The sequence below is a fragment of the Peromyscus maniculatus genome, chromosome 23, assembly GCF_049852395.1.
Source record: "Peromyscus maniculatus bairdii isolate BWxNUB_F1_BW_parent chromosome 23, HU_Pman_BW_mat_3.1, whole genome shotgun sequence".
Classification (NCBI taxonomy): domain Eukaryota; kingdom Metazoa; phylum Chordata; class Mammalia; order Rodentia; family Cricetidae; genus Peromyscus; species Peromyscus maniculatus.
In genome coordinates, this window is record NC_134874.1 from 12,231,806 (window position 1) to 12,259,036 (window position 27,231).

The following is a 27,231-nucleotide window of genomic DNA, read 5'->3' on the forward strand; positions in this document are numbered from 1 at the left end:
GCCACCAGCAGTCACCTCCACTTTGCTTAGCAAGTGCCCATCTTGGAGTATACCAGCCCTGTCGAAGCTTGTCTGATGTCCCCCCAGCCTGCTGGGAGAGAGGCCCGTCCCCAGCCTGTGTGGCGAGTTAGGGACCCGGCACAGCTGTCAGCCCCTGCTGACGGTCTTCTTAGTTGAGTGTCCTCTGGAAGTCTCATAATGGCATGGGCTGGCACGGCTCCATCTTGCCCGGGAGGAAGCACATTCAGAGAGCCGTGGCGTTGAGCCTGCACACCAAGAAGTGTGGGACTTGGTCCCCAGGTCCCCTTTGCTGCTCGCGTGGCCGGACTAGGAGGCAGTGGCTGCAGGCTCAGCCTGGGCAAGGCTGGCCAGTGTGGCGGAGAGGTCCATGATAAACAGCTTCACCTGGGGGCAGGGGTGACAAGGCCGGATCACACCCTCTCCCCACCCCCCCACAGGGATGCTGAGGTCACTGGTGGGCCTGGATACTCCACTGGAGAGGCCCTGATGGCGTCCGGATACAGCCTCTCAAAAGTTTGTTTTGTTTGTTATCAAGTACAGCTCAACTTGTTCTCTAACTCAGGACAATCCTCCTGCCTCAGTCTCCTGAGTGTTGGGAATACAGGTGTATGCCACTTAATTTTTTTTTTTGTTTTTTGTTTTTTGTTTTTTGAGACAGGGTTTCTCTGTGTAGCTTTGCGCCTTTCCTGGAACTCGCTTTGTAGACCAGGCTGGCCTTGAACTCAGAGAGATCTACCTGCCTCTGCCTCCTGAGTGCTGGGATTAAAGGCGTGCGCCACCATGCCCAGCCACCAAATGATTTGTAACAACTTTGCCGATTTACAGCTGGCTACTTGCCAACCCAGTGACCCACCCACCATCAAGTGACATTTCCCTTGGATCAGGCTTGTGTACTGGTTTCTAACCTCATCTCCATGGCGTCCTTTATCTTGTGCTAATTGTTCGTTTACATGAACTTAACAGACACTCATAGGGCCCACTGCGGTGAACTGAGGACAAGCTCACAGCAGCCTGTGGGACCCTCTTCATGTCCATCACCTGGGTACATGTTGAGGACCCAGCACCAAAGGAGGAAAAAGCAGACTAGCCATCCCTAGTCATAACAGTGACGGCGAGGCCTGGTGACAGACAGTTCATCACTGCTCCGGGCAGCCTGATTCCTGGCCTGGAGGAGAGTGGGCAGGAGAGGCCCAGCATCCTCCTCTGAGCCTTCCTCCCAGGAGCAGAGGCACACTGAGGAAGGATTAACTCAGCCCAACCCGATGCATGGCACACCTGTAATCCCAGCACTCAGGAGATGGAGGCCAGACAGTAAAGTGTTCAAGGTCATCTGCTACATAGTGAGCCTGGGGTAAACCTGGGCTCTATGAGACTCTACCAAAGGCGGCCTGATTCACATGACCCTAGGACCCTCCTGGATGTGGCACATGTATCACAAGAGTCAGGGCAATTCATGGTCAAACAGTGGCCTCAGTGACTCTAACCAACCCTGCAAAGGGCACACAGATCCACTTGCGATAGTGGTGGTTACAACCCGGGCAGCTGGGTGTAGCTTCCTGGCCCCATAGTAGGTCACTAGAAGGAACCCACACCTATAAAGGACCCTTAATCCTGAGGTGTCCCAACAGTGGGGTTTCCTCACCTCCTCTAGCTGCCCCTCGGTGTCCTCCACATCCAGGGTTAGGGGCTGACTCTGGCGCAGGCACACAAGCTGGTACAGGTTGAGCACAGACATCCGAGTGCGTCCCAGGAGCAGCGTCTTGGCCGCTGCAGTGTTCTGGATTTGAGTCCACTTGGATTCCTGCGGAACGCACGCCCAGAACGCCATTGAGTCAGGACCTGGCCCTTGGGTCCGGGAGGCCCCACCACCCAACAGGTTCACCCAGGTGTTCTGCCGGGCGGGAGCAAGCACTGCTGTCTTTGGTACCCTTGGCAACGTGGTGCCCCAGCCCTCTGGTTAGCGCAGAAGGTGGGTCCTCTCCAGCCCCGGGGACGCGCACCCATTGCAGCTTGCGCTCGCGGGCCACCTCCAACTGCTCTCGCAGCTGCGCACGCTGCTGCCCCAGACGCAGCAGCTCATCCTGCTTGGCTTCCCGAAGACGATGCAGCTGAGCACGGGTCTCGTCCAGCTCCACCTGTCGCTTGCGCTCTGCCAGCTTCAATGCCGCCTGTGTGTCTACCAGGCCGTCGAAGCGAGCCACCAGTTCGGGAACCTCCTGAAACTGGAGAGGGGGGACGCACATGGCCTGCAATCCCCCTGCCCTCCCCACCTGACTAGCAAACACACTTTGGGAGCGTCCTCAGTTCAGATATGCCTTGGGACACCTCACGCCCTGAAGCGAGCATAGCAGGAACCGCTGCATGGGGACTCCAGTGAGCCCTGTTCATGCCCCTCTCGCCTCCATGATCAAACCTAGCTAGCCGGGCAGTGGTGGCGCATGCCTTTAATTCCAGCACTCGGGAGGCAGAGCCAGGCGGATCTCAGTGAGTTCGAGGCCAGCCTGGTCTACGAAGTGAGTTCCAGGAAAGCCAGGGCTACACAGAGAAACACTGTTGGTGTGTGTGTGTGTGTGTGTGTGTGTGTGTGTGTGTGTGTGTAGTTGAAGGGTGGCCTTGGCTATGTAGGGAGTGCAAGACTAGCTTGGACTGTATTCTCATGTCTCAACAAACCAACCTAATACACACACACACACACACACACACACACACACACACACACACTTCTCCCAAACCCAACCTTCTACAAATAATAAAATTTATTATCTGTTCCCTCTGTCTTTCTCTTTATCTCTGTCTCTGTGTGTGCCTGGCTGCCTGCCTGGCTGCCTGGCTGTCTCTGTCTCTGTCTCTGTGTCTCTGTTTCTCTCTCTCTCTCTCTCTCTCTCTCTCTCTCTCTCTCTCTCTCTCTCACACACACACACACACACACACACACACTTCTCCCAAACCCAACCTTCTACAAATAATAAAATTTATTATCTGTTCCCTCTGTCTTTCTCTTTATCTCTGTCTCTGTCTCTGTGTCTCTGTTTCTTTCTCTCTCTCTCTCTCTCTCTCTCTCTCACACACACACACACACACACACACACACACACACTTGTTTAACTGCCTAACCTTGAGTGTCAATGAACTTCCTGCAACTGTTTTTTGACCTGTAAAATGGGGTTCACAATAACAGGACCCACTTGATCGGACTTAAGGGATGACTGGAGAACAAAGTGCGTCCCTGGTATGCAGTGAGCACTCAGTAAGTTCTGTCTCTTGTATACAGTCAGTGCTGATTACTGCACTGGAACAAAGCGGTCCCCGGGCCCCCGGCGCCTCTCACCTCCGGCAGCTGCTCCAGCACGCGCTCCAGCAGGCGCGCGCAGGGCTCCAGGCGCCGCAGCCTGCGCTGCAGCCGCGCGCGCTCCCGCCGCAGCTCCTCCAGCTGTGCGCGCAGCCGCTGCGCCTCTGCCTCCTGGTGTCGCACTCCGTGCCCCTCCTCCGCTGCTCTCCGCTGCGCGCGGCCCCGCCGGGCCTCGGCGTCCTAGGAGGAGGACGGAGATCAGGGAGCCTCAGGACTCGTGCCGCTCTCCGGCCTCCACCAAGCCGCGACACTGGCACTCTAAGCCACGCGCGTCGCGGAGGTTGTGTTCATCCACGAGCTGTGATTCGGGGTCCTCGCTCCCCCTCCACCCTCTGGCAATCTGATCTCCCCACTCCAGGCGGCTTTCCTAGGTGGGGGCCACTCTTAGAGTGGCAACCTGTGACCCGCCTCCGGCCCTCAGCATCCACTGACCTGCAGGAATCTGTCAAAGCGGATGAAGGACTCTTTCAGCGCCTGCTCTTTCTGCTCCAGCTGCGCCCAGCGCTGGCGCAGGGTGGCCATCGTGCTGCGGAACTCCTTGGCGTGGGGTGCAATTAGAGGTGTGTGCGTGTCAGGTCACCTAACGCTCCCAGCTGCAGTGGCTCCCTGGCTCACGCGCTATGCCCTCCCGTGGTCCCTGAATGCTAACCCCCAACCTCTTCACACCTCCTCTCCTCCAGACACTCCACGTTCCAGCCACCTGACCCTCTGAACATTTTCTTAAAAGTATTTTTATGTTTTACATTGTGTGTGTTTAGGGGAGGGTGTGTGTGCACGTGAGTGCAGTGCCTGAAGAGGCCAGAAGGGGGCGTCAGAGTCGCAGGCTGTTGTGAGCCCCCTGATGTGGGTGCGGGAACCTGAACTCAGATCCTTTGTAAGAGCAGCCATCTCTCCACTTCATGACCCTCTGAGCTTTGTCCTTGAATTTTGTGTGTGTGTGTGTGTGTGTGTGTGTGTGTGTGTGTGTGTGTTTCATGTTCTCCTTTCCTGTTTCTTTTTCCTTTCTTCCTTTGCTGCATTATCCGGCTTGCCCTCCTTCAGTCTCTAAGTCCTCCCTCCCTTCCTCCAGGAAGCCCTGCTTGTCCACTCTCACCGGGGAGTAGAGGTTCGTTTCCTCCAGAATCCGATAGTCCCAGTGCCTTCCGGCACAGCAACCCCTACCTAGACACCTATTTTCCTGTACAGACTGTGAAACTCCAGAGGACAAGGGCCAGTGCAGAGCACGCCACATAGTAGGTGCTCAATGTATACACATGCATTTGTACCAAATGCTCTCACTAGATCTTCCTTTGGTAGATAAGGACATCAGGACTCGGAGTAGACTCACCCCAGACGGTGTAACCCCCCCATTGGGCGCCACCAGTGTGTGTCTGGTGAACCCCCAAGTTTCAGCAACTGAGGCTCACCTCCTTCTGGGCCTGTAGACCCTGGTCCGCAGCCGCTAGCTCTTGCTTCTTCTCCAGGAGACGCAGCAGAGGTGGAAAGTGGTCTGCATCCTGCTCCAGTGGCTTCCTGGAGGGACCCAAAGGGAAGGAGGTTACAAGGAGAGCTGGGGCTCCAGACTTCCCGGGGGTACCTGGAATGGCCCCACTCACCACCTACTGAGTTAGTTTGTTTTTGTTTTCAAAGGTCTCAAGAAGGCCAGTTAGCCTTGAACTAACTTTGTAGATGATGATTGCCTTGAACTCTTGATCCTCAAGCCTCTACCTCTTGAGTGTTAGGATGACAGACATGAGGCTGGCATACCTACTAGCTATTGGGTCTTTGATTTGTTTACAAGTTTGCTGAGCATTTATTCTACACCAGGCAGTGTGCGTAGTGACGGCAGATGCAGCCATCAAGAAGACAGACAGAGCTGGTGGCGGCACCGGCAGCGCATGCCTTTAGTCCCAGCACTCGGGAGGCAGAGGCAGGCGGATCTCTGTGAGTTCGAGACCAGCCTGGTCTGCAGAGCGAGATCCAGGACAGACACCAAAACTACACAGAGAAACCCTGTCTCGAAAACCAAAAAGAAGGAGAGGGAAAGGGAGAGAGAGGAGGAGGAGGAGAAGGAGAAGAAGAAGAAGAAGAAGAAGAAGAAGAAGAAGAAGAAGAAGAAGAAGAAGAAGAAGAAGAAGAAGAAGAAGAAGAAGAGACAGACAGACACCTGTATTGCTGGAAGCTGTACTCCACCGAGGACTACAGACAGCCAACATGGATAATAATAGCAAACACTGCCCAGGCATGGTGGACCCTGTGGTGTAGACCAGAGACAGTGTTCAGTTGGAGTCAGGGAGTCTCTCTGCACAAAAGGCATTGGGACAGAGCCCCAGGGAAGGAGTTCTTCTGACAACTGTAGGGAACAGAGTCCAGGCCAAGGGAACAGCCAAGAAAGACCCAGGCTCCCAGCAAAACACTTGAGTATGTTGAAGGAGCCATAAAGTCAAGAGTGACCGGAGAGAGGAGGTGACAGGTGGAAACTAAAATCAGAGCTATCCGAGGTCAGACTGTGGTGGGCCATAGGGAAAGAAAACGTTGGCGATGACCTTTCGTAAGGGATCTTAGTGAGATGGGAGCCATGGGCAAGTTTTGAAAGCACTTGTGGCTGCTGTGAGAAGCTGGGGACCGTGGGCGCTCAGTGGTGGGACTTAGGGACTCCAGGAAGAATGTCATTCTGATCAGGGAGGACAGGGTGGGGAGGTGAGGATGGACCCATTCTGGGTACAGTTTGACCGCAGAGCTGATAGAGTGGGGTGGGGCCAGAGAGGGATAAAGGTGATCTCTGTACCTGGGAGGATGTCACTGTGAGGGATGACTATAGCCGGACGGAGCAGGTGGGGTGGTAGAGACGGGTCCCTGCTCTAACCACACAGAGTGGAGGCATTCCTCTGTGGGGAGTGGTCCAAGAGAGGCTGAGTGTGGGAGCCCGGCTCTCCCAGGAGGATGGGAGGGAGTCAGAGAGAGTCTGACATCTCCCTCAACAAGGCTTGCTCAGCTTTGCATCAGAAGTATCTACTTCCAATTTTACAAGTACCAAGACTGTTGGGGCCGGAGCGGGGTTCCACTGTCCCCAAATAATGCATTACAGAACCAACGTCCTTAAAATGCAGCTTCTCCGTTGCCCAGCAGCTCACAGGAAAATTCCTTTCCACCTTGGTTCACGGATTTCATCTCCGTGAGATACTGGCCAAGGCCAGGGCAGGAGCAGGCTAGCCATCTCAGTAGCCTGGGCTACTGGCCAGCTAGGCTCTAACGAGACCTTGGGGGAGATGTATCTGAGTTACAGATTCTATTAGGGCCTTTGCACCCCACCCCAAGACTGCTGGAAGGCCGCCGCAGGGACTTCAGGAGAAGGGATGGGCTCTCTGTTTATTCCCTCCTCCTCCTCACCCCATCCACCCCCTCATGGCACAACTCACGTAGGCACTCTGTCTTGGAAGGCCAGTCGGAAATACTCCTCCCATGCCACTGCCATTGGCCTACAGGTGTCTCCGGCCACCCTAGCACAAGCCGAGGGACTTGGACGGAGAGTGCTGCCCCTGCCTGGAACTCCCAGAAACCCAAGCCTGAGCGAGCCCTGGTTGCCTGGGCAGCCAACAGCGCAACACTCTGTTGCCAGGCTGCAGCCTAGGACCCACCCCTCCTGATAGGGACAGACAGCAAACCAGGAAGGGAGGGGATGGCTATCCCCTATCTAAATTTGGATGCAGTGGACAGGACACGGGTCTTGGGTCAATATTTCCTTTTCTGGGAGGCCCTTGTCTTGGCTGGGTGGAGTTGGGCATCACCATGCAACAGTATGCTCCTTCATGCACACCAGAGACTCATCAGGGCTGGACTGGGACTCGGTGCTGCAGCTTTCACTTGGCATATGCAAGGTCCCGGGTTCTCTCTCCAGCACCGTGCCCCCACAAAAGAGTAATTATTGAGCGCCTCCTGTTTGCTCGGCCCAGTGTATTGTCAGTCACTCTGGGGAAGACTGCTAAGGAGGAGCTCCAGCCCTCTGGGTCTCCGTGCCCAAGCTGGTGATGGGGCTAGACTGCCCATGCCTCACGGAGCCCCCAGGCTGGTTTGGGGAAAGCGCTGCTCTGAAGAGATGCTGTGGGAAGGGACTGGTGATTTGCACTTGAAGGGTGGAGGAGGGAGAGGCTGTCACAGTTTGAGTACCGGGATCAAACAGGATGCCCTCCATTGTGTAGGGCAACATTTAACCCAAGGCACTGGGACTAGGGGAAAGGACTCAGTGAAAAACACTCACAGCATATTCAACTGGAAGCGGCTAACTGGTCACCTGCTTCAGACTGTTCGGGTCCCTTCCTCCTCCCTCTTTCCCTCCTCCCTCCCTTTCCTCTGTGTACCTCCTTGAGACAAGGTCTGACTTTTTAGCCCAGGTTGGTCTTGAACTTACAGAAATCATCCTGCCTCGTCCTCCAAAGTGCTGGGATTATAGACATGAGCCACCTGTTTTTTGAAAATCTCAATTTCTATTTATTTATTTACTGTTTGCTTTTGTTTGTTTTTCAAGTTAGTTTCTTTAAGACAGGGTCTCACTCTGTACCAAGTATGTACATACTTAACTATGTAGCCAAGGCTGATCTCTAACCCATGATGATTCTGCCGCATTAGCTTCCTGTAATTTCCTCTTTCAAATGAGTATATTTCCTTTGTTTGCCTTTAAACATTGTTTTTATTGCCAGGCATGGTGGCTCACGCTAGCCTGGTCTACAAAATGAGTTCCAGGAAAGGCGCCAAAGGTACACAGAGAAACCCTGTCTTGAAAATAAAATTTTTTTTTGTGTGTATGTATGTGTATATGTGTGTGTGAGTGTGTGCCTGTATGCATATGTGTGTGTGTGTGTGTGTGTGTGTGTGTGTGTGTGTGTGTGTGTGCATGTGAGTACAACTTGTGAGACTTGTTTCTCTCCTTAACCTCATGGGACCTGGGGATTGACCTCCCACTCCGTCTCCCGAGTGCTGGGATTGCAGGTGTGCTGGTTAGATTTATGTCAGTTTGCCACAAGCTAGAGTCATCTGAGAAGAGGGAGCCTCACTAGCTGTGAGCAAGCCTGTAGAGCATTTTCTTAATTAGTGATTGATGATGGCCCAGTAAACTGTGGGTGGTGCCGTCCCTGGGCTGGTGGTCCTGAGTTCTATCAGAAAGCAGGCTGAGCAAGCCATGAGGAGCAAGCCAGTGAGCAGCACCCCTCCATGGCCTCTGCATCAGCTCCTGCCTCCAGGTTCCTGTCCTGCTTGAATTCCTGTCCTCACTGCTTTTGATGGTGAACAGTGACAGGGAACTGTGAGTGAAATAAACCCTTTCCTCCCCAAGTTGCTCTTGGTCATGGTGTTTCATCACAACAATAGTAACTCTAAGACCGCTATCCTGCTCAATTTGATTGGTTTATTTATGAAGTTAAGGCCCCACTGTGTAGCCCAGGCTGACCTCAGATTCACAATCCCTCCTCCTCAGCCCCTCCAGCATCGGGATGCCAGCCCTGTGCCAACCCATGCTTACTTGTAATACCTACATCGCTTGAAACGACTCCTAAGGAATTTTGTTAGGGGATATTTTTAAAAAAGAGATCTAAAATAGCCCACATTTTCCCTTTGAGCATTTTGCATTAAATTACCCACATCATCTTTCCGTGTAACCTGATGCGAAGCTTCAGCAAGAAACATGATCTCATTTTTCTTAATTAAAAAAAAATGGAGGTGTAATTTCTACCTCCTGAAATTCACCCCCCCCTTTTTTTTTCACACACATTTCCATGGTCTGTGGCAAATGTGTAAAGCTGTGTAGCCATGACAAGTAAGACAAAGCCCAGGAGACTCTGGGCCCACTTGTAATCTGTCTGGGATACATCTCAGCCTCCAAACCATTCGGTTTGGTACACAGCTGTAATCCCAGCACTCAGGAGGCTGAGGCAGAAGGATGGAGTGTTCAAAGCCAGCCTGAGCTACGTGTCCAGGTCCTGTCAAATACAAAAACAAAACAAAAAACAACAAAACAAAACACCCAGGATATGCTGAGCCGCAATGCAGGTTCAAGGCCAGCCTGGGGAATCTGCTGAGATCTGTCTCAAAAGGAAAAGTAATAAAAAAAAAAATGGGACTCAGTAGAGTACTTACTTAGTATGAGAGAGAGAGAAAAGAAAGAGAGAGCTGGGCGGTGGTGGCGCACACCTTTAATCACAGCACTCGGGCACTCGGGAGGCAGAGGCAGGCTGATCTCTGTGAGTTCGAGGCCAGCCTGGACTACAGAGTGAGTTCCAGGAAAGGCTCAAAGCTACACAGAGAAACGCTGTCTCGAAAAACAAAAACAAAAACAAAAAAAAAAAATAAAGAAAGAAAAGAAAAGAGAGAGAGAGAGAGAAGCAAGCCTTTATAATTTTGCCTTTTCCAGAATGTCAAAATGGGTATAGCGTTCCGGGGTAGAGGGCTTAGCCAGTATTCATGAAACCCTGGGTTCCATCCCCGGTATGAGGATGGAGGCGTACTATGATATGCAGCCTTCTGGGCCTGCCGCTGTCATTCAGAAACATTGCCACGGAGTCAGTCCCCTTTTGTTCCTGGCTGAGTAGTATTTACAGTTTTGTCAACTTCACACAAGCTGAAACCACCTGGGAAGAGGGGCCTTCAGTTGAGGAAATGCCTCCACTGGCCTGTAGGGCTTTTTCTTTTTTCTTTCTTTCCTTTTCTTTTTTGGTTTTTCAGCACAGGGTTTCTCTGCTGTCCTGGAACTCACTCTGTAGACCAGGCTGGCCTCGAACTCTGATCCGCCTAGCCTCTGCCTCCTGAGGGCTGATGCATGTGTCTCTGTGGTGGCGTGTTTTCTTCATTACTGATGGATGTGGGGTGGGCAGTCCATGGTGGGTGGGGCCACCCCTGGGCTGGTGGTCCTGAGTTCTATAAAAAAGCAGGCTGAGCAAGCCACGGGGAACAAGCCAGTAAGCAGCACCCCACGGGGAAAAAGCCAGTAAGCAGCACCCCTCCTTGGCCTCGGCATCAGGTCCTGCCTCTGGATTCCTGCCCTGACCTCCCTCGGTGATGGATGTGAGCTCTAGGATGAGGCCAGCCCTTTCCTCCTGAAGTCGCTTCTGGTTGTGGTGTTTTATCGGGACAATAGAAAGCAAATGAGGAGAGCTCTGGGTGGTGTGCACTGTGGTTTCTTCGGTCCTCGAATGAAGGGCGGCTCCGTTGCTTCTCGTGCCCAGCCAGCCCTAGTGTCCCGTGTGTCACTCTAAGTGTGGATGGACCCCTGGGTCCTGTCAGCTGAGCACATGGTACTCTGAGCAGCACTCCCAGGTGGTTCCCACCACCAACTGTCAGTTTCTTCTTGTTTTGCTTTGTTTTTACGTATGTATCCCAGGCTGGCCTCAGTGTAGTTGAGGATGACCTTAGACTCTGGGTGAGTGTGTGAGTGTGCAAATGTGTGTGTGTGTGTGTGTGTGTGTGTGTGTGTGTGTAGAGGCCAGAGGACAACCTCAATGTCATTCTTTAGGCACCATCCACCTTTTTAATATTTTTTAATCTATTTATATTTTTGTTTGTTTGTTTTTTTCGAGACAGGGTTTCCCTGTGTAGCCCTGGCTGTCCTGGATCTCACTCTGTAGACCAGGCTGGCCTCGAACTCACAGAGATCCTCCTGCCTCTGCCTCCCGAGTGCAGGGATGAAAGGCGTGCGCCACCACCGCCCAGCTCAAACATTTATTATTTATTTATTGTGTAGTGTGTGGGGCAAGCCGCGGCGCATTTGTGGAGGTCAAAGGTCAACTTGAGCTGGTTCTGTCACTCCACCATGTGGGGTTGGGGGTAGGGGTAGGAATTGAATTTAGGTCATCAGGCTTGATGGCAAGTGCCCTTGCGGGCTGGACCGGCTCATTGTCCCCCCCCCTCCCTCTTCTGTCTCCGCCTCCCCAGGGCAGCGGGTTACAGGCGCTCCGCTCCGTGCTATGCCTGGCTATCTGGGTGGGTGCTGCGCCTCCCAGCTCAAGTCCCCGCGCAGACACAGAAAGCATTGCTCTGCGGGAACGATCTCCCCAGCCCCAGCCACCCCTTATTTGGAATTCTAGAACCAGGGAACACTTTATTCCATAAAACAGAATAAATGTTCCGATCCTTGGAACAAAGGAGGGTGGCTTAACAGAAGAGGGAGGCAGGCGTGAAGAAAGCCAGAGCCGAAGCAGACGGGAGGGGCGAAGGAGCTTTGAAATCATGAGGACCCTGAGTTCCGATCCGATCCTCAGCTTCCCCCATCAAAAGCTGGGCGTGGCAGAGCTCTGGGGAGGGCAGCCTGGGAGGATCCCTGGGGCTCACTAGGCAGCCGTCAGCCTGCAGGGATGGATGGATGAGCTCCAGGGTTAGTGATAGACTGTCTCAAAACGTGAGGACCCCCAGACACGGACCTCTGGCCTCCACACGTACATACATGAACACACGCGCGTGCGTGCGCGCGCGCGCGCACACACACACAAATACATGAATGCACGCTTGTGTACATGAATGCATACATGTACACAAGCATGTGCACACACATATGCACACACACATGCATGTATACACTCACACACAGATAGATACACACACACACACACACACACACACACACACACACACACACACACGGTCACTTCCCAGTTCCTCCCCTTGTGCAGCAGAGACCGGGAAGCGGCATAGGAAGGCGCCTGATGATCAAACATCCTGCCGTTGTAGGGCTCCTTTGTGTGAGGATTAAAGCTGAGAAATCTTCTCTCATCATTTTCCATGGAAACTTTTTTGGATGTTATTGCCAATCCTCATTTCGGGGAAGGCCGGACAAACCGCTTAATTTTAGCTCAGGGATGCGGAACCTTAACTTGACTGACTCCATTTTGATTTTTAGCCTGGTTTGAGTAGGAGCAAAGGTCAAAGTCACAACTTCCTGCAGTTTTTATTACCATCTTTTCTTTTTCTTTTTTTTTTTTGGCTCTTTGAGCCAAGGTTTCTCTGTGTAGTTTAGGTGCCTTTCCTGGAACTCACTCTGTAGCCCAGACTGGCCTCGAACTCACAGAGAACTGCCTGGCTCTGCCTCCCAAGTGCTGGGATTGAAGGTGTACGCCGCCGCCGCCACCGCCACCACCACCACCACTGCCCAGCTACTATCTTTTTCCAGCCCACGTCGTGCCCTCTCCCCTCTCCATCCTCTAACGACCCCTTGTTCTCCCCCAAACCCCACCTGACAGCATCAGCACTGCTTTACCACATCAAGAATGCTGTCCAGGGGCTGGAGAGATGGCTCAGTGGTAAAGAGCGCTCACTGCTCTTCTGAAGGTCCCGAGTTCAATTCCCAGCACCCACGTGGCAGCTCACAACTGTCTGATGCGCTCTTCTGGTCTGGAGACGTACATGCAGACAGAGCAGTCATATATACGTAAAACACGTAAATAAATAAATCTACACTGTTACAGAGGCCGAAGGTACGTCAGCTCTCAGAGCCAAACCTGTCCTCCCGGGCTCACAGTCACATGCCACAGAAGGGGTTAGACAGACGTAAGGTTTCTGGGGGAAGGTCACTGCCATGCCATGAGGCTTCCTGGAAGCGGGGGACACTTGGAAAAAGTCACATGGAAACGGACTTGAAAGACCTGAGAGCTGAGACTAGGAGAAGAGCGGTCTGGGTGGAAAGCACAGCATGTGCAAAGGCCCTGAGGCAGGAAGAGAAGGAAGGTCGCTGGGCGGTGGTGGTGCACACCTTTGATCCCAGCACTTGGGAGGCAGAGGCAGGCAGATCTCTGTGAGTTCGAGGCCAGCCTGGTCTACAGGGTGAGTTCCAGGACAGCCAAGGCTACACAGAGAAACCTTGTCTCGAAAAAAAAAAAAAAAGGGAAGGAAGGTCTACAGGTTGGTGTGTGGGATTCCATCATGAAGGGGTCAGGGCTGGATCAGGCCAAGGAGGGCCCAGACCTGAGGTTATGGGTGACTCACGAGAGGCTGGGCCTAGAGGACTAAGGGACTCTCTGGAGGACTGGTGTTAGTCTTCCCTATTCCGTTCTTTAGAGATAGGGTCTTACTGGGTAGCTCTGACTGGCCTCGGAGCGGCCGCAATCCTCCTGCCTCTGCCTCTTGAGCGCTGGCATCCTTCTGCCCTCCCAGGTATCCTGGTGTTTGCCTGTACGCAGACAGCCACCCCAGCCCTGAGCCTGTGCGTGGCTGAAAGGCAGGCGCTGCGTCTCAAGTCGTCTCCGGCTTGTCTTCAACTGTGGAGGCCTGCGCTCAGCCCTCCAGCTGCGCCCAGCCATTCCCCTCCCAGAAGTCCCCTCGGTTAAACAGGAAGATGTGTCTGGCTCGTTTGGGGGCTCCCCTGCCACGCTGTGAGCTGGGCCTCTCTGCCTGTCTCCGTCCCCAGCTAGGGTGGGGGCAGGGGGGTGTTGTGCTGGGTGTTTTGGTGACAGCAGGACACTTTCCCAGCTGGCCTTGCCCTTGGCCACAAACCCACACACACGCTCTGGAAATATCCACTGCCCTCCTCCCTCGGCCTCACGGTCCAATGACTTCCCTTCCTACTTCTCCATTCCAAGGCGTGGGTGGGGGAGGCTGTCACGGACCTGTTTCCTGGGCAGGCAGCCTGGGGAACGGGGTGGGGGGGTGGGGGGTGAGTATGCCAATCCTGCGTACACCTTCCGCGATGGCTGCCTGTCCCCCGTGGCATGTCGCCCAGACTTGTGCCCTGCCGTCACAAACCAGGCTTTGTGTCTAGAGACAAAGAACTCCGTCTCACCCCCTCACCTGGGCCCGAGACCTGTCAGCCCTGCCCCAGCCAGGGCATCAGATGATGCCACTTCCCTAGGAGGGGAGACTGGTCCCTGGCAGGGGCAGGTCTGCCACTGGGTGTGGAGAAGGAGGCGTACAGGGCAGGACTAAGCTGCTGCGGGTCAGGACATCATCCCGAGACACCTTGGGGACAGAGAAGTGACAATCAGTGGGCTCTGGCTCCTAGGGGCAGTGGCGTGTACCCATCAAGTGTGTTTTGAGTCAAGGTGCCAAGGGTGTGGGAGGCGGCATGAATCAGACATTGTCCCTGACATTTAGGCAATAAGGCTAGTGTGTGAACCACCACCAAACAAGCCATCAGGAAACCAAGGTTTTGAGTGTGGCCAGTGGGGGCCCCAGGGACACAAGGATGACAGGGGACTCCACAGGTCTCCCTGCCTGGGCTTCCCAGTTTCTGGGTGCCAAATGGCAAGGGTCAGAAGGGAGAAACGTTCTTTCAAAAACAGATGGAAGTATCAATTAACTTCTGATTTTTTTTTTAATTTCTTTTTCAAACAGGTTTTCAAGATGTAGCCCAGGCTGGCCTCAAAACTATAGTCGTCCTGCTAAAAAATATTGTGTCAGACCCCTATAAATAAAAAAAAAAAGTGTGTGTGTGTGTGTGTGTGTGTGTGTGTGTGTGTGTGTGTGTGTGTGCGCGCACTCACCTGTACAAGCATCGGTGTCTGCCTGTATTTTCCTCTCTCATTTTTTTGGAGGGGTGGGGGCGGACAGGCTCTCTCATTGAGCCCAGAACTGAGTCAGGCTAGCCAGTGAATCCTCAAGACCCACCTTTCTTCCCCACACACTCCTCCCAGCCCTGGGGTTCCAAGCAAGCTCAACCACGGCCAGCTTTTTACATCGGTGATGAGGATCCCAACTCATGCTTTTCCTGCCTAGCCAGCTCCCAGCCGGGAAACTCCTTTTTAACAGCCGTATGTTGTTCCATTGGCTTGGTCACTGAACAGTCTTTGGCCCCACCCTTCCTAAGCTTCACTCAGTTGTACTATAAGTAGCTGAAGCTGAATGAGGCAGGGGGCTGGATATAAAGGCTCCCCTTGGGTGGGCGGGACTTGATGGAAAAGGCAAACTTGGGGTGGATGGAAAAAGTCTTGTTTATTCTGGCTTGCTCACAATGTTGCCTGTAGCCCAGGCTGGCCTGGAAGTTGTTACATAGCTGAGGTTATCCTTGAACTACAGTCTCCACCTCCTGTGTGCTGGGGTTATGGACAGGTACCCTCCACACGCAGTTTGGGAAAAGCCATAAGGGTGAATTCAGGAGTCCCAAACCCAGTGATGGGTTGGTAAAGGGACTTAACATCATAAACAGTCAGAATTTCAACTCTCGGATCCCAACACTGGGGCAGTTGAGGCAAGAGGATTGTGAGTTCAAGACCAGCCTTATAGTGAGCATCTGTCCCTAAACCAAAGCCAAGCCCAGTATCCAAACTGTATCGGCTGCCAGTTTCCATGGAGTAAGTTTTCCTTTCATGGTTTGAGGTTGGGAAGGTGGGGTTCCAAAGGTGGTTCAGTCAGATCTCATGGTCAGGGAAGCCCCCCTGTGGTACTGCCCTGCCTGCCCAGACCCCTAGAGTGATTTTAGGGCAGGGAGGCTCAGCTCAGAGCCTGTGAGATTCCCCTGGGCCCCTGCCAAGCAGGTCACACGCCAGGATGAGGTGCTGGTATCAGCCAGATCTGAGTGGTGAGCCTTTAGGGGCAGGCAGAACTCTGACCTTGGGATCTCTCTGCCTGGGTTAAAAGAACAAAAAAACAAAACCCAGATTTTCCCCAGCTCTACAGTCCAGGACGGGCACTTCCTTGTGTTCGCTGGAATGTGGCACTCCCTCCATCCCTGGAATTCCGGGCTGGGCCTGGCACTCTACCTGGCCCCATTCCCGGGACCTGGCCTTGATGCTGAGCCAAGAGGGGCTTCTAGGCTCGAGTGAGCTGGGATTCTACACGACGGTCATCACACCTAGTGGGCACTTGCTGTATACCAGGTGTGCTGAAGTTTCTGGGATTCTACATGAGAACCATTAAATCTAGTGGGCACTTGCTGTATACCAGGTGTGCTGAGGTCTCTGGGATTCTACATGAGGACCATTAGACCTAGTGGGCACTTGCTGTATACCAGGTGTGCTGAGGTCTCTGGGATTCTACATGAGGACCATTACCCCTAGTGGGCACTTGCTGTATACCAGGTGTGCTGAGGTCTCTGGGATTCTACATGAGGACCATTAGACCTAGTGGGCACTTGCTGTATGCCAGGTGTGCTGAAGTTTCTGGGATTCTACATGAGGACCATTACATCTAGTGGGCACTTGCTGAATACCAGGTGTGCTGAAACTAACACTTCTTCCATGTCCTCATGCTTCCTGTGAGACGGGTGCTGTTAACAGCCCCGATTCACATAGGAAGAAACGGAGGCATTGAGAGGGTAACCCACCTGTCTGAGAGCACCCAGTGCTGGGATTCAATAACAAGACCCCTTTCCTAAACCTTGAGCCAGCACCTTCCCCACTTAAGACTTTATTCACTTAGAGGTTAGCCCAGGCTGCCCTTGAACTCATCAGGTAGCCAAAGATGAACTTAAAATTAAAATCCTCCTGCCTCTGTCCTCCAAGTACTGGTATTACAGCTGTGTGCCGCTGTGGTGTGGGCAGGGGTGTTTGTGAAGAAGTCAGGGCTATGCACATACTAGGCAAGCACTTTACCAACTGGGCGACAGCCCCAGACGCTGATTTTTTTTTTTTTTTTTTTGAGATGGGGTTTGTCTTTGTAACCCAGGCTAACTGGGACTTCTCCATCTTCTTGCCTTAGCTGCCTGTGTTGGGATTGCAGGTGTGCGCTATCATGCCCAGGCTTCACCGAAGTCTCCCCGTGCCTGTTGTTTCCTGTCTGCAGCCATGGGTGATGCAGAGAGCTGGCAGGAACTGTGTGTTTGCCTTCTAGGAGATTGTGGGGCATACCACGAGCACCTACTGTGTGCTTGGCATACTACGAGCACCTATTGTGTGCTTGGAACAGCTGGAACAGCTGGAACAGCTGGCCTCATACTGCCCATGTGAGGGTACATGATCGGGACTCATGCTTATCTGATAGCTGCCAGGGCCTCTTTTGTCCTGGCTGGTGGCTCCCAGCAAGTCACACACCCTCCCTGGTTGTCTTTTCCCCTGTGGTCCCTGGAGAGGGGTTGTATGAGCAGGATCTCAGCCTCCTGCTGGTTTTAGTTTAGTTTCTTTGAACAGGAAGTGCCTGGGGGAGGGTCATGTAGAATATTTAGAGAGAGTGGCCCCTTGACTCGGGGTCAAGGGAGTGGGTGACAGAGCTGACTCCTTGGAGGCCTAGCTCGACCTGACAATTTCCCCTGGGGGTCTGGAGTGGGGGCTTCCTGTTTAGCTTTGGTTTAAGGGTGGCAGAGTGACTGTTTGGCCATTATGCTATAGGATCCAGGACTCCATGAGGGTCCCCGAGGACCTGGATGACTTGTCTGGGGTCTCTATAACCCCAGGGGTAAAGGATTCCAGGCAGAGGTGTCTGCCCAGGTGTGTGTGTGTGGCGGGGGTGGGGTGGGGTGGGTGGGTGGGGCGGGAGCAGGGGAGCCACACCTGGGCACACGGCAAGTCTTCTTCCTCCCTAGAGAGATGTGGAGTGATCTCTGAGGACGGTGGCAGGTGGTGATGGGAGCAGGGAGGATGCTGCCATTCTGGACTCAGCCCTGGGTCACCCCTGGCATCCCTCTGGGGCTCTGGCTGCTCAGCTGTTCCCAGCAACCAACTGGGAGAGAACCCCAGGGTGCCCTCCCACTTCCATCTGGGCTGGGTGTTGGGTGTGGAGTGGGGGAGGGAGTGGACTCAGACCACTAGGCTGCTCCTGCTCCTGGGGTTGGGCAGGTGCTCCCGGGGCTGGGCAGGTGCTCCCAAGGCTGGGCAGGTGCTCCCAGGGTTGGGCAAGTGCTCCCGGGACTAGGTAGGTACTCCCGGGGCTGGGCAGGGGCTCCCGGCGTTGGGCAGGTGCTCCCAGGGCTAGGTAGGTGCTCCTAGGGATGGGCAGGCATACAGAGACTGGACAGGTGCTCCCAGTCCTGCCAGTCTGGGCAGTGGCAGGTGACCTAATTCTGCCCTCCCAGGGTTGCCGGGCTCCAAGCTGGCCTGCATGCAGCACAAGGCCCTTGCCAGCCTTTTAAACACTCTCGAGTTAGGTAAGCCACAGACCGCAGGAGGAAGGAAGCGTGCCCGTGTCTACGCCGGGACAAGCCTCCTGTTCACATGATCCCGTTTAAAAAACGTGCACAGGCACAAAGCATTTTGGGAACGGAGCAAAGAGGAAAAAGAGCTTTGCCGGGGGGTGGGAGAGCATCCTGAAAGCCTTGCCAGGAGATGTGACATTTCAGCCACACCTGGAAGGACAACAATATTAATATTGAATACTTTTGTGTGGCTGGTTAGGTGCCTACCCACTGTTCTGAGGCCCGTATAGGAGTTTCTCACTTAATTCTCTCTCAACCCTGTGAATGAGACACGTGTCACCCTCATTGAACAGATGAGAGAAGCCAAACCGAGGCACAGAGAGGTTGAGTGACTCACCCAAGACCACACCGCTACCAAATCTACCAAATGGCCGGAGTCAGAATTCCGACCCGGGAAGGGGACTTCTGGCAAGTGACCCCACCTCTCAGAACCCCAATTTTTGTTGTTGTTGTTTGTTTTTGTTGTTGTTTCTAATCCGCAGATGGACGGCATACACGGCATGCCGAGCTGCTGAGGGCTCGGAACTGAGGTAATCCACATGAAAGGCTCGGTCCGTGCCTGGCACACAGTTAAGTGTTCGAGGATTGCATATGGCTCTTATCGTGTCGCCCTGGCAGTGTTATCTCCGCGCCTCCCCTCCCCCTACGGCCTCGGTTTCCTCCCCCGCAGTGGCAGCCAGTGACGTGGGAGCCTCCGCTGGCACACTCCGGGTTTAATTGGAGGCGATGCAAGGTGGGGGGGGGGGTGTTCGAGGCCCCTCCCTCCTCTCGCATCAGACCCCCAGGGAGTGTGCGCCGCCTGCCGCCCAGCGGGAGTACTGTTCGGGGGACCCCGAGGCTGGTGTTGGGTGGCAGGAGGTGGGAGAGGCGTGGAGGTGCTGGGTTGGGGGCACCTGGGAGACACCCGGGTTCTTGGGGGGCCCGATGCCAGTTCAGTAGTAGCCCGCTGCCCCGCCCGACTGCCCGCGGTGCCCCGCTCTCTCACCCAAAGCTCCTGGGGTCCCCGGTTGGGTGCAGCGGGCTGGGGTGCCAGCAGGGGGCGCGCGAGTCGGGGCTCAGGGCGGGCGGGGCAGCTGTGGGGGGCGGGATCGGGAGGGACCTCCCGAGCTGCAGACGCCAGGCTCAGCCTGCCCGGAGGGAGCGCAGCGCACGCACGGCTACCTGTGGCTCGGGGCGCATGTCCCCTCTCGGAATCCAGCACTTCTCTCTCCTAGCCTCGCATCCAGCCCAGTCGCACCCCGGACCCGGACCCGTGGGAGCCTGTGGGGGAGCGCGCCGGGCCCGAAGCTGGTGACATGTAGGGTCACCTCCTGGTCCAACCTTGGAACCTCGGCAGACTCCTTGCCTGGAAAGTTTGGGACTGTGTGCGCCATGGCCAAGAGCGGCTCGCTGAGTATTCGCGTGGTGGAGGGACGGGCGCTGCCCGCCAAGGATGTGTGAGTCCCCGGGTGCCCACTGGGGTGCGTGGAAGGGTTGTGGGGGGTCTCCGTCTAGGACCCACCGTTGGGGATCCGCCCTCTCTGTCCTGTGAGAGGGGGCACCCAGGCTTAGCAGATGCCGCGCCCTGCTACCCTGGGAAAGGAAGGTGGCTTTGTTCTAGGATGTCCCCAAGTGGGTCTTCCAGGGCAGGAGAAGGGATCTCTGCACGGGTCCTCCTAGAGCCAAGGAGGGGACTGAAGATCCCCTTCCTTACCTAGAGCAGGTGTTGGAGGTGGGGCTTCTCTGGATGACGGAACAGGGCTACCCAGAGATCACGGGTAGAGCCCCAGAGGACTGTGGTCCAGATGGACCCCAAGATTTTGCCTGCCTCCGAGGCGTTTAGGTTTGCAGAGTTTCGCCAGGTGCTCTCTAACCCGGAACCCCGGGTCCCCCAGTCTTACACCCGCAAACCCATGGTGGGCTGTCTCGGATCCCCAACTGCTCTAAAAGCCACTCACTCACATGTACCCCATGTGATGGGGCTGGGGGCGCTGGGTTCCTCTGCCCCTATCCTTGCTTGGCTCTGCTTCTCCAGGGCTGAGTCAGCAAGTGCTGACTCAGCAGAACGGGGTGGGTAGGGGAGCGGGTTCCCCCTTCCTGCTTGGTCCAGAGCCAGAAGGGGCTCTGAAGGTGCCAGCACCTGAGACAGGTGCTGCGATCCTTGGGAGGAGCTGTGCTGGGTGACCTTGACCCTGTCTTTTGCTGGCCCTTGGTGTCCCATCTGGAGAGTGTAGAACGGGAAGGAGGTGTTGCTTGGATCCCGTGTCCAGCTGGGTGGGTAGAAGACAATGGCTGGGGGGGGGGGAGTTAGCTGTGGAAGGGTGTGCAGACGGGGGACCTGGAGTCCTTCTTCGCTTGGGTGGAAGTCCCAATTACCCAAGCTGCAGAGTCTGCATTTCCCTCCCCCCCTCCCCACACCTTTGATTTTGGGAACCTCCTTATCCGCCAACAGTGCAGCTGTACAGAGAGAGGAGCTGTTTGGAGTAATCTTAGTGTCCCATCTTCCTCATCAGCGACCATAAATAAACACGCACCTGAAGTAAATGTAGGGAGTGACGGCACCAGCCGCGAGCTGCCCTCTCTTCAAGACGTCTCTGAGCATTAGAGATCGCAGAGCTGTGTGGGGGGCAGGAATGGAGACCTGGCAGTTGCTGGCTGGCTGAAGGGACCTGCCCAGAAATAGGACTCTTGCTTCACTGAACTCCAGCTGGTCCACCCGTCTTGGGAGAAACTTATGAACCAATGGCAGATGTTGCCGCTGGGCTAAAGAGACAGGCTCAGGGGTCCCCCCGTTTCTTCTGGAAGGGGCTTGAGTTTTCTTTCTCTCTTGCATCTTACCCTCTCCCTCCAGTTTTCTGGGCAAGGTAAGCTCTGGGGTGGGCCATGCCCCAGAGCAAGCCTGAGGAGGTGTCACCGTGCCTGCTTGGGCATCTTGCCTCAGTTTCTCTAGTGGTCAGCTCCCTTTTCCCAAAGGGATCCTCTCAGAGCAAGCTGGGGTTCCCTTGTCTGATAGTGGGGTGTTACCTGGGGTGTTGTCTCGTTCCCTCTTCTAAGGCAGAGGGCCTAGATTCAGCCTGACCCTCAAGGTTAAGGGGGTGGCCGGCCCTGCCAATCATCACTGAAGGCTTACCATGGACAGGGATCATGTTTAACACTTTGTGTGGGTCGACTGATTTCTCTGTTTTACAAATGGAGAAACCGAGGACCAGAGAGGCAGTCATGACTGTAAGGTCACAAAGCTAGGACATAAAACACTAACAGCTTCAGTGTATGAACCGTCCTGGGAAGTGATGGCTGAGGGTCACATTTTCCCATGCTTGACAGGGGCCATGGGAAAGGCCGAGAGTCTGGGGAGACCAGGGCCTGGGAGAGGCCAGCCCTGCCTGCCACCCTGGCCCCTACCTGATAGGAGCCTGATAAGGCCATGTAAGTCATGGCTCTGGAGTCGAACCCTACTCCCTGAGGGACCTGGGGTCAGCCAGGTTGCTTGGGAGAAGAAGCTGGATCTCCAAGCCTCCCTGCCAACTGATCTCAGCCGGTCTGGGCCACATCTGCCCTGGGGCGGCTGAAGAATGAGAGAGAGAGGAGCCGTGGAGGGAAACTGAGGGACAGGGAAGGACTCAGCCAGCTAGCCAAAGGCCCAGGTTGCAGCCAGCGGCATCCGGTTCCGTGTGGTTGAGTGGGTGGGTGGCCGGGAGAAAGCAGCTGGAGGAGCAGAGGGGACTCAGCTAGGAGAGCCAGGCTGAAATCGTGGTTGGACCGTCCATCCCATCCTCCTCCGGAGCCTGAGCTCCACTCATCCATTTATCTTGAACCTTTCCTGCAGAACCACCCCCAGATCCACGGAGAAGTAGGTATAGCTGGTACCCCAGGGGTCACAGTTCAGAGGTTGTAGGGATGTAGAGTGTCTGTCTGTCCGTCTGTCCGTCCATCCATCCATCCATCCATCCATCCATCCATCCATCCATCCATCCATCCATCCACCTACCCACCCATCCACCCACTATCTATCTATCTATCTATCTATCTATCTATCTATCTATCTATCTATCTATCCATCCATATCTATCTGTCCATCCATCCACCTATCTATCTATCTATCTATCTATCTATCTATCTATCTATCTATCCATCTATCCATATCTATCTGTCCGTCCGTCCGTCCGTCCGTCCATCCATCCATCCATCCATCCACCCACCCACGTACGTACGTACGTACGTACGTATCTATCTATCTATCTATCTATCTATCTATCTATCTATCTATCTATCCATATCTATCTATTTGTCCGTCCATCCATCCATCCATCCATCCATCCATCCATCCATCCATCTATCATCTCTACCTACCTACCTACCTACCTACCTACCTACCTACCTACCTACCTACCTATCTATCTATCTATCTATCTATCTATCTATCTATCTATCTATCTATCTATCTATCTAACTTTCTATCTATCTGAGCCTGGCTCTCACTATGTTGCCCAGGCTGACCTTGAACTCCTGGGTTAAGGCAAACTTCCTACCTCAGCCTCCCAGGAGGCTGGGACTGTGGGTGTGGCCCATCCCAAATGGCTTGGAGGGTCATTTTAGTCAGTGACGAGAGACAACCTCTCCAAGGAGATGGCTTTGGGAGTGAGGCAATGGAGACCCAGGTAGGCAGCCTGGGGTTTACTGGTGACTACTATTACAAAGGGGAGGTGGGTGGGACTGCCTTTGATTGGCCTAGGGCTCAGGGCTTTGTGAGGGGGAGATAGCACATGTCTTTTGGGATTTGGTTTTGCTTGTTTGAACATGCTAGGCAAACACTCTACCACTGAGCCATCTCTATGGGTTCAGTTTTGAGGTCCCGAACCCTGGTCTGTGCCCACAAGTCCTTCCTGCTGGAGATGGGGCTTGGGGCCAGGCTGGGGAGCGAAGTGTGTAGCTCAGAAGTCGGCATTAGGGTCTTGTCTGTGGCAGGGATCTCAGGGTAACCCACGATCCCTCCTCCACACCTCTCTTTCTTTTAACCCCTCCGGCCCTCTCTGGGGGCTGGCTGGGTGGGTGTTACCATCTGTTGGAGTCGTATAGTAACAAAAACAAGGTCCCAGAGCAGGATGGACCCCAGAGCAGGGTGGACGTGCAGGCTTACACTGCCTGTGGGTGGTAGGCCTGGGCAGCAATGATATAACCTGCTAATGTTCCCCAAGGTCTTGCCTTTTTGTAGGAGTTGCTGTGTGACCCAGGGTAAGTCCCCTCCCATCTCTGGGGCTCAGCTTCACCCTGCCTGAGGTGGGAAGTTAGGCTTCCACCATGGCTGCCCCTTCTTATAGCCTCCTGGACCTCCTCTTCCCACAGGTCTGGGAGCAGTGACCCCTATTGCCTGGTGAAGGTGGATGATGAGGTTGTGGCCAGGTACGTAGTCAGCATGGGGTCGGGTGTGGAGGGGAAGGGACCCAGCACTTCCCAGAGGAGCAGAGCCAGCAGCCCCTCATGGAGGTGGGGGTTGTCTTTCAGGCTTCAAGGACTTATGCCCTGGCCTTTTGGGTACACCACTGTGTGTGTATGTGGCCGATGTCAACTGGCCAGTATCCTCTGTCTGGGGACCCATGATGTCCCTGGCTCCCTGGGGCTGACTCAGCCAACCACCAGGCTGTGCCTCCCCAGTGGCCTGTTGGGGAGGGGGGGGAAGGGGCGGGCATCTCACGCTTGGTTGGTTTGGCTGTCTCTGGGCCTCTGGGTGCTGCGGGTGTCTGGGTGTGTTGTATTCACACAAATGTCCAAGTGGGAACGTGCATGTGAGTGTGTGTGTGTGTGTGTGTGTGCACGTGTGCATACCAGCCTGCCCATCTGGGGTGCCACAGAGCTGGTGTGAATGCTTCTGACCATGTGTGAGCGTCCGTGTGGGTGTGCAAGTCCACAGGACTCCTGTGGGTACCAGAGCGCGCGGCCGGGGGGGGGGGCGGGGGGGGGGGCTATGTGTATATGCCTCAGGTGTGAATGCAAAGGCGGGTGTGTGGAGATCCGTGGGCGCTGAGTCTGGAGGGGACATCAGCTGAGCTGGGCTGCTCTTCCCCCGCAGATCAAGGGACAGCTCTCAGCCCCCATAGACCTGAGGGGGTGGGTGAGTGGGTGGGTGGGTGGGTGGGTGGCTGAAGCCTTGGTTTCTATGGAGACGGCAGGATTCAGGATGCTCCTGGCACTAGTTCTGGTCCAGATGGGCTGGGAGCTGGGGGTGGGGAGCCCCCAGGGAATGCTGACCCCTCTCATGGCTCTCCCTGTGTTTACCCTATTATAAGATGCTAGCCCCCCCAAGCCTCAGACTGGCTTTCTGTATGCCTGGAGGCAGCTGTTCTTCCTTCCCTGGGCTGCAAGGAACCAACAGAAGGAAGCAAGCTTTGCACACTGCTTTGGGCTGAGGCTTCGCTGGGCAGTGTCTTTGGCTTTGTCCCCGGGAGCAGCCATGGTGGGAGCCCTGTCAGGGTGCCAGGCCCAGATGTTGAACATATGTACGTGTGCCTGTGTCCAGCTTGGGCTTGACCCTAGCGTCCCCGGATTTTCTGGATGCCATGAAGCCCTGAGTGTTCTGACCACCGCTGGTCCCACAGTGTCCTGGCCCCGCTCATGCTTGCCTCAGGGCCTTTACACATGCTGTTCCAGCCATCTGGAAGGCTTGTCTTCCTTGCCCAGTTCTCTTTTGCCTGAGTAATTTGTGTGGGAAGCCCTCCCCTGTTCTCAGCCTCAGCCCTCCTCAGACATCACTGAGTTTACCCCAATCTAGATGATGTCTACAGTCTGGGTGGGGGGCGGGGGGGCCGGGGGGCCAGGAGAGAGTGAATGAATGGGCCACTAGGTATTGGTGACTAGTGTATTGTATGTTGTTATGTAAGCATGTCTTTGTGTCGTGTCCCCCCCCCCCCCCCCCCCCCCCCCCCCGGTCCAGGCTTGTGTCTATCTGGGACACCGTGTCTGTATTTGCAAACAGACTTCTGGACGTTTCTGAGGATGCTTGTGTGCATCTGTATCTGTGTGAACGTGACTCCCTGTGTCTCTGGCTTTCTTGGCACGTCTAGGTGTGTGTTTCTCTGGTTGTATGTATCTACATGTTTCCGTGGGTTCTCTCTCTCTCTCTCTCTCTCTCTCTCTCTCTCTCTCTCTCTCTCTCTCTCTCTCTCTCTCTCTCTCGTGTGTGTGTGTGTGTGTGTGTGTGTGTGTGTGTGTGTGTGTGTGTGTGTTGGTCTACTTGTGAACCTCTTTAGTTGCTTCTCGGGGACATGGGTATGTGCATGGGTGCCTGCATGTGTACATGCACCACACACATGTCGACTCCCTGCAGCTGTGCCTGCATTTGTCTGCGTCTCTGGTGTGTGCGCATGTTGGGCCTGGATTTGCTTCCCTGTCTGGGCTCATGCGTCTGAGTGCATTTGCTATATTCCTGGGATGGGGTGTGTGTGTGTAGATTCTAGAAGTGTGTGAATGGCCATGGTTGTCATGTTTGTGTGTGTGTGTGTATGTGTGTGTGTATATGTGTGTATGTGTGTGTATGTGTGTATGTGTGTATGTGTGTGTATGTATGTGTATGTGTGTGTCTGTATGTGTGTGTGTATGTTGTGTGTGTATGTTATGTGTGTATGTGTGTGTGTATGTGTGTGTGTATGTGTGTGTATGTTGTGTGTGTATGTTATGTGTGTATGTGTGTGTGTGTATGTGTGTGTGTGTATGTGTGTGTGTGTATGTTGTGTGTGTATGTTGTGTGTGTATGTGTGTGTGCCCGCCCTACCTGTGTTTGTGGGGGTCCCCAGGTCACCCCCTGTATGACGCCCTAGCCCAGCACCCCTCTTACAGGACAGCAACCATCTGGAGGAGCCTGAGCCCCTTCTGGGGGGAGGAGTACACCGTACACCTGCCGCTGGACTTCCACCACCTGGCCTTCTACGTGCTGGATGAGGACACGGTTGGGTGTGTGGTGGGTGGGTGGGTGGGTGGGGAGTGCCTGGGGATCCCAAGCCACACACCAATCCACACACCGGGAGGAAGCGTGCTGCCTCCAACCCCTGGCCCTTGTCCCCACGGCTCCACGGGAGCGTGCTGGTCCTGCTCTGACCCTCTCCTCCCTCCTCCCCACAGACACGACGACACCATTGGGAAGATCTCCCTGAGCAAGGAGGCGATCACGGCCGACCCTCGAGGTGAGCAGGGCCTGGCTGGGATGAGAGGAAAAATGGTCTGACCCACAGGGGCTTTGCAAGGACTTAGGGTGTGGCCTCAGAGCCCGGAGGGGGAGGATTCCCCCCCCCCCACTCTCTCTCTCTCTGGTTTTTTGAGACAGGGTTTCTCTGTGTAGCTTTGCTGTGGAACTCACTCTGTAGCCCAGGCTGGCCTCGAACTTACAGAGATCCACCTGGCTCTGCTTCCCGAGTACTGGGATTAAAGGCGTGCACCACCACCGCCGGGCTCTCTTGGTTTTTTGAGACAGGGTTTCTCTATGTAACAGTTCTGACTGTCTGAGAACTTGCTTTGTAGGCCAGGCTGGCCTCGACCTCACAGAGATTCCCCTACCTCTGCCTCCCAAGTGCTGGGATTAAAGGCGTGCGCCACCACTGCCCGGTGGATGTGTCCTGTCTCTTTAATTTGTAATCCAGCTCACTTATTGAGCATCTAATTTGTTTCTGTACACCTGGGGCTCACACAGCAGAAGCGTGACACCCCTTCCCACCTGGGCCTCTGGTCCCCATCCCGTGCAGTCACAGGCTTCAGTTTTGTCTGTTTGAGACAGGCTCTTTCAATCTAGCCCTAGATGGCCTCCAAGTTGTGATCCCCGTGCCTCAGTTTCCCTCATGCTGGTATTCCAGTGCACAGTATCATGCCTGGCTGCGGCCAG

General features: G+C 54.7%; 2 protein-coding genes across 2 annotated transcripts in view; one reads left to right on the forward strand and one right to left on the reverse strand.

Annotated features, from left to right (window-relative positions):
• Window positions 1-190: 190 nt before the first annotated feature.
• On the reverse strand, window positions 191-6,899 carry Cfap73 (cilia and flagella associated protein 73). The gene is made up of 7 exons (XM_006970784.4): window positions 6,769-6,899; window positions 4,777-4,882; window positions 3,803-3,907; window positions 3,350-3,550; window positions 2,022-2,243; window positions 1,664-1,822; window positions 191-405 (listed from the first exon to the last, which is right to left on the reverse strand). Exons 1-7 carry the CDS (start codon window positions 6,822-6,824, stop codon window positions 328-330), a joined length of 927 nt encoding a protein of 308 aa, XP_006970846.1. The 5' UTR covers window positions 6,825-6,899; the 3' UTR covers window positions 191-327.
• Window positions 6,900-19,488: 12,589 nt separating this feature from the next.
• Rasal1 (RAS protein activator like 1) overlaps window positions 19,489-27,231 on the forward strand; it is a 36,853-nt gene continuing 29,110 nt past the window's right edge. The window contains exons 1-4 of the mRNA XM_015997133.3: window positions 19,489-19,822; window positions 23,709-23,765; window positions 26,196-26,309; window positions 26,478-26,539. Coding sequence (XP_015852619.1) covers window positions 19,758-19,822; window positions 23,709-23,765; window positions 26,196-26,309; window positions 26,478-26,539 — 298 coding nt within the window. The 5' untranslated portion in view covers window positions 19,489-19,757. The remainder of the gene's footprint in view (window positions 19,823-23,708; window positions 23,766-26,195; window positions 26,310-26,477; window positions 26,540-27,231) is intronic.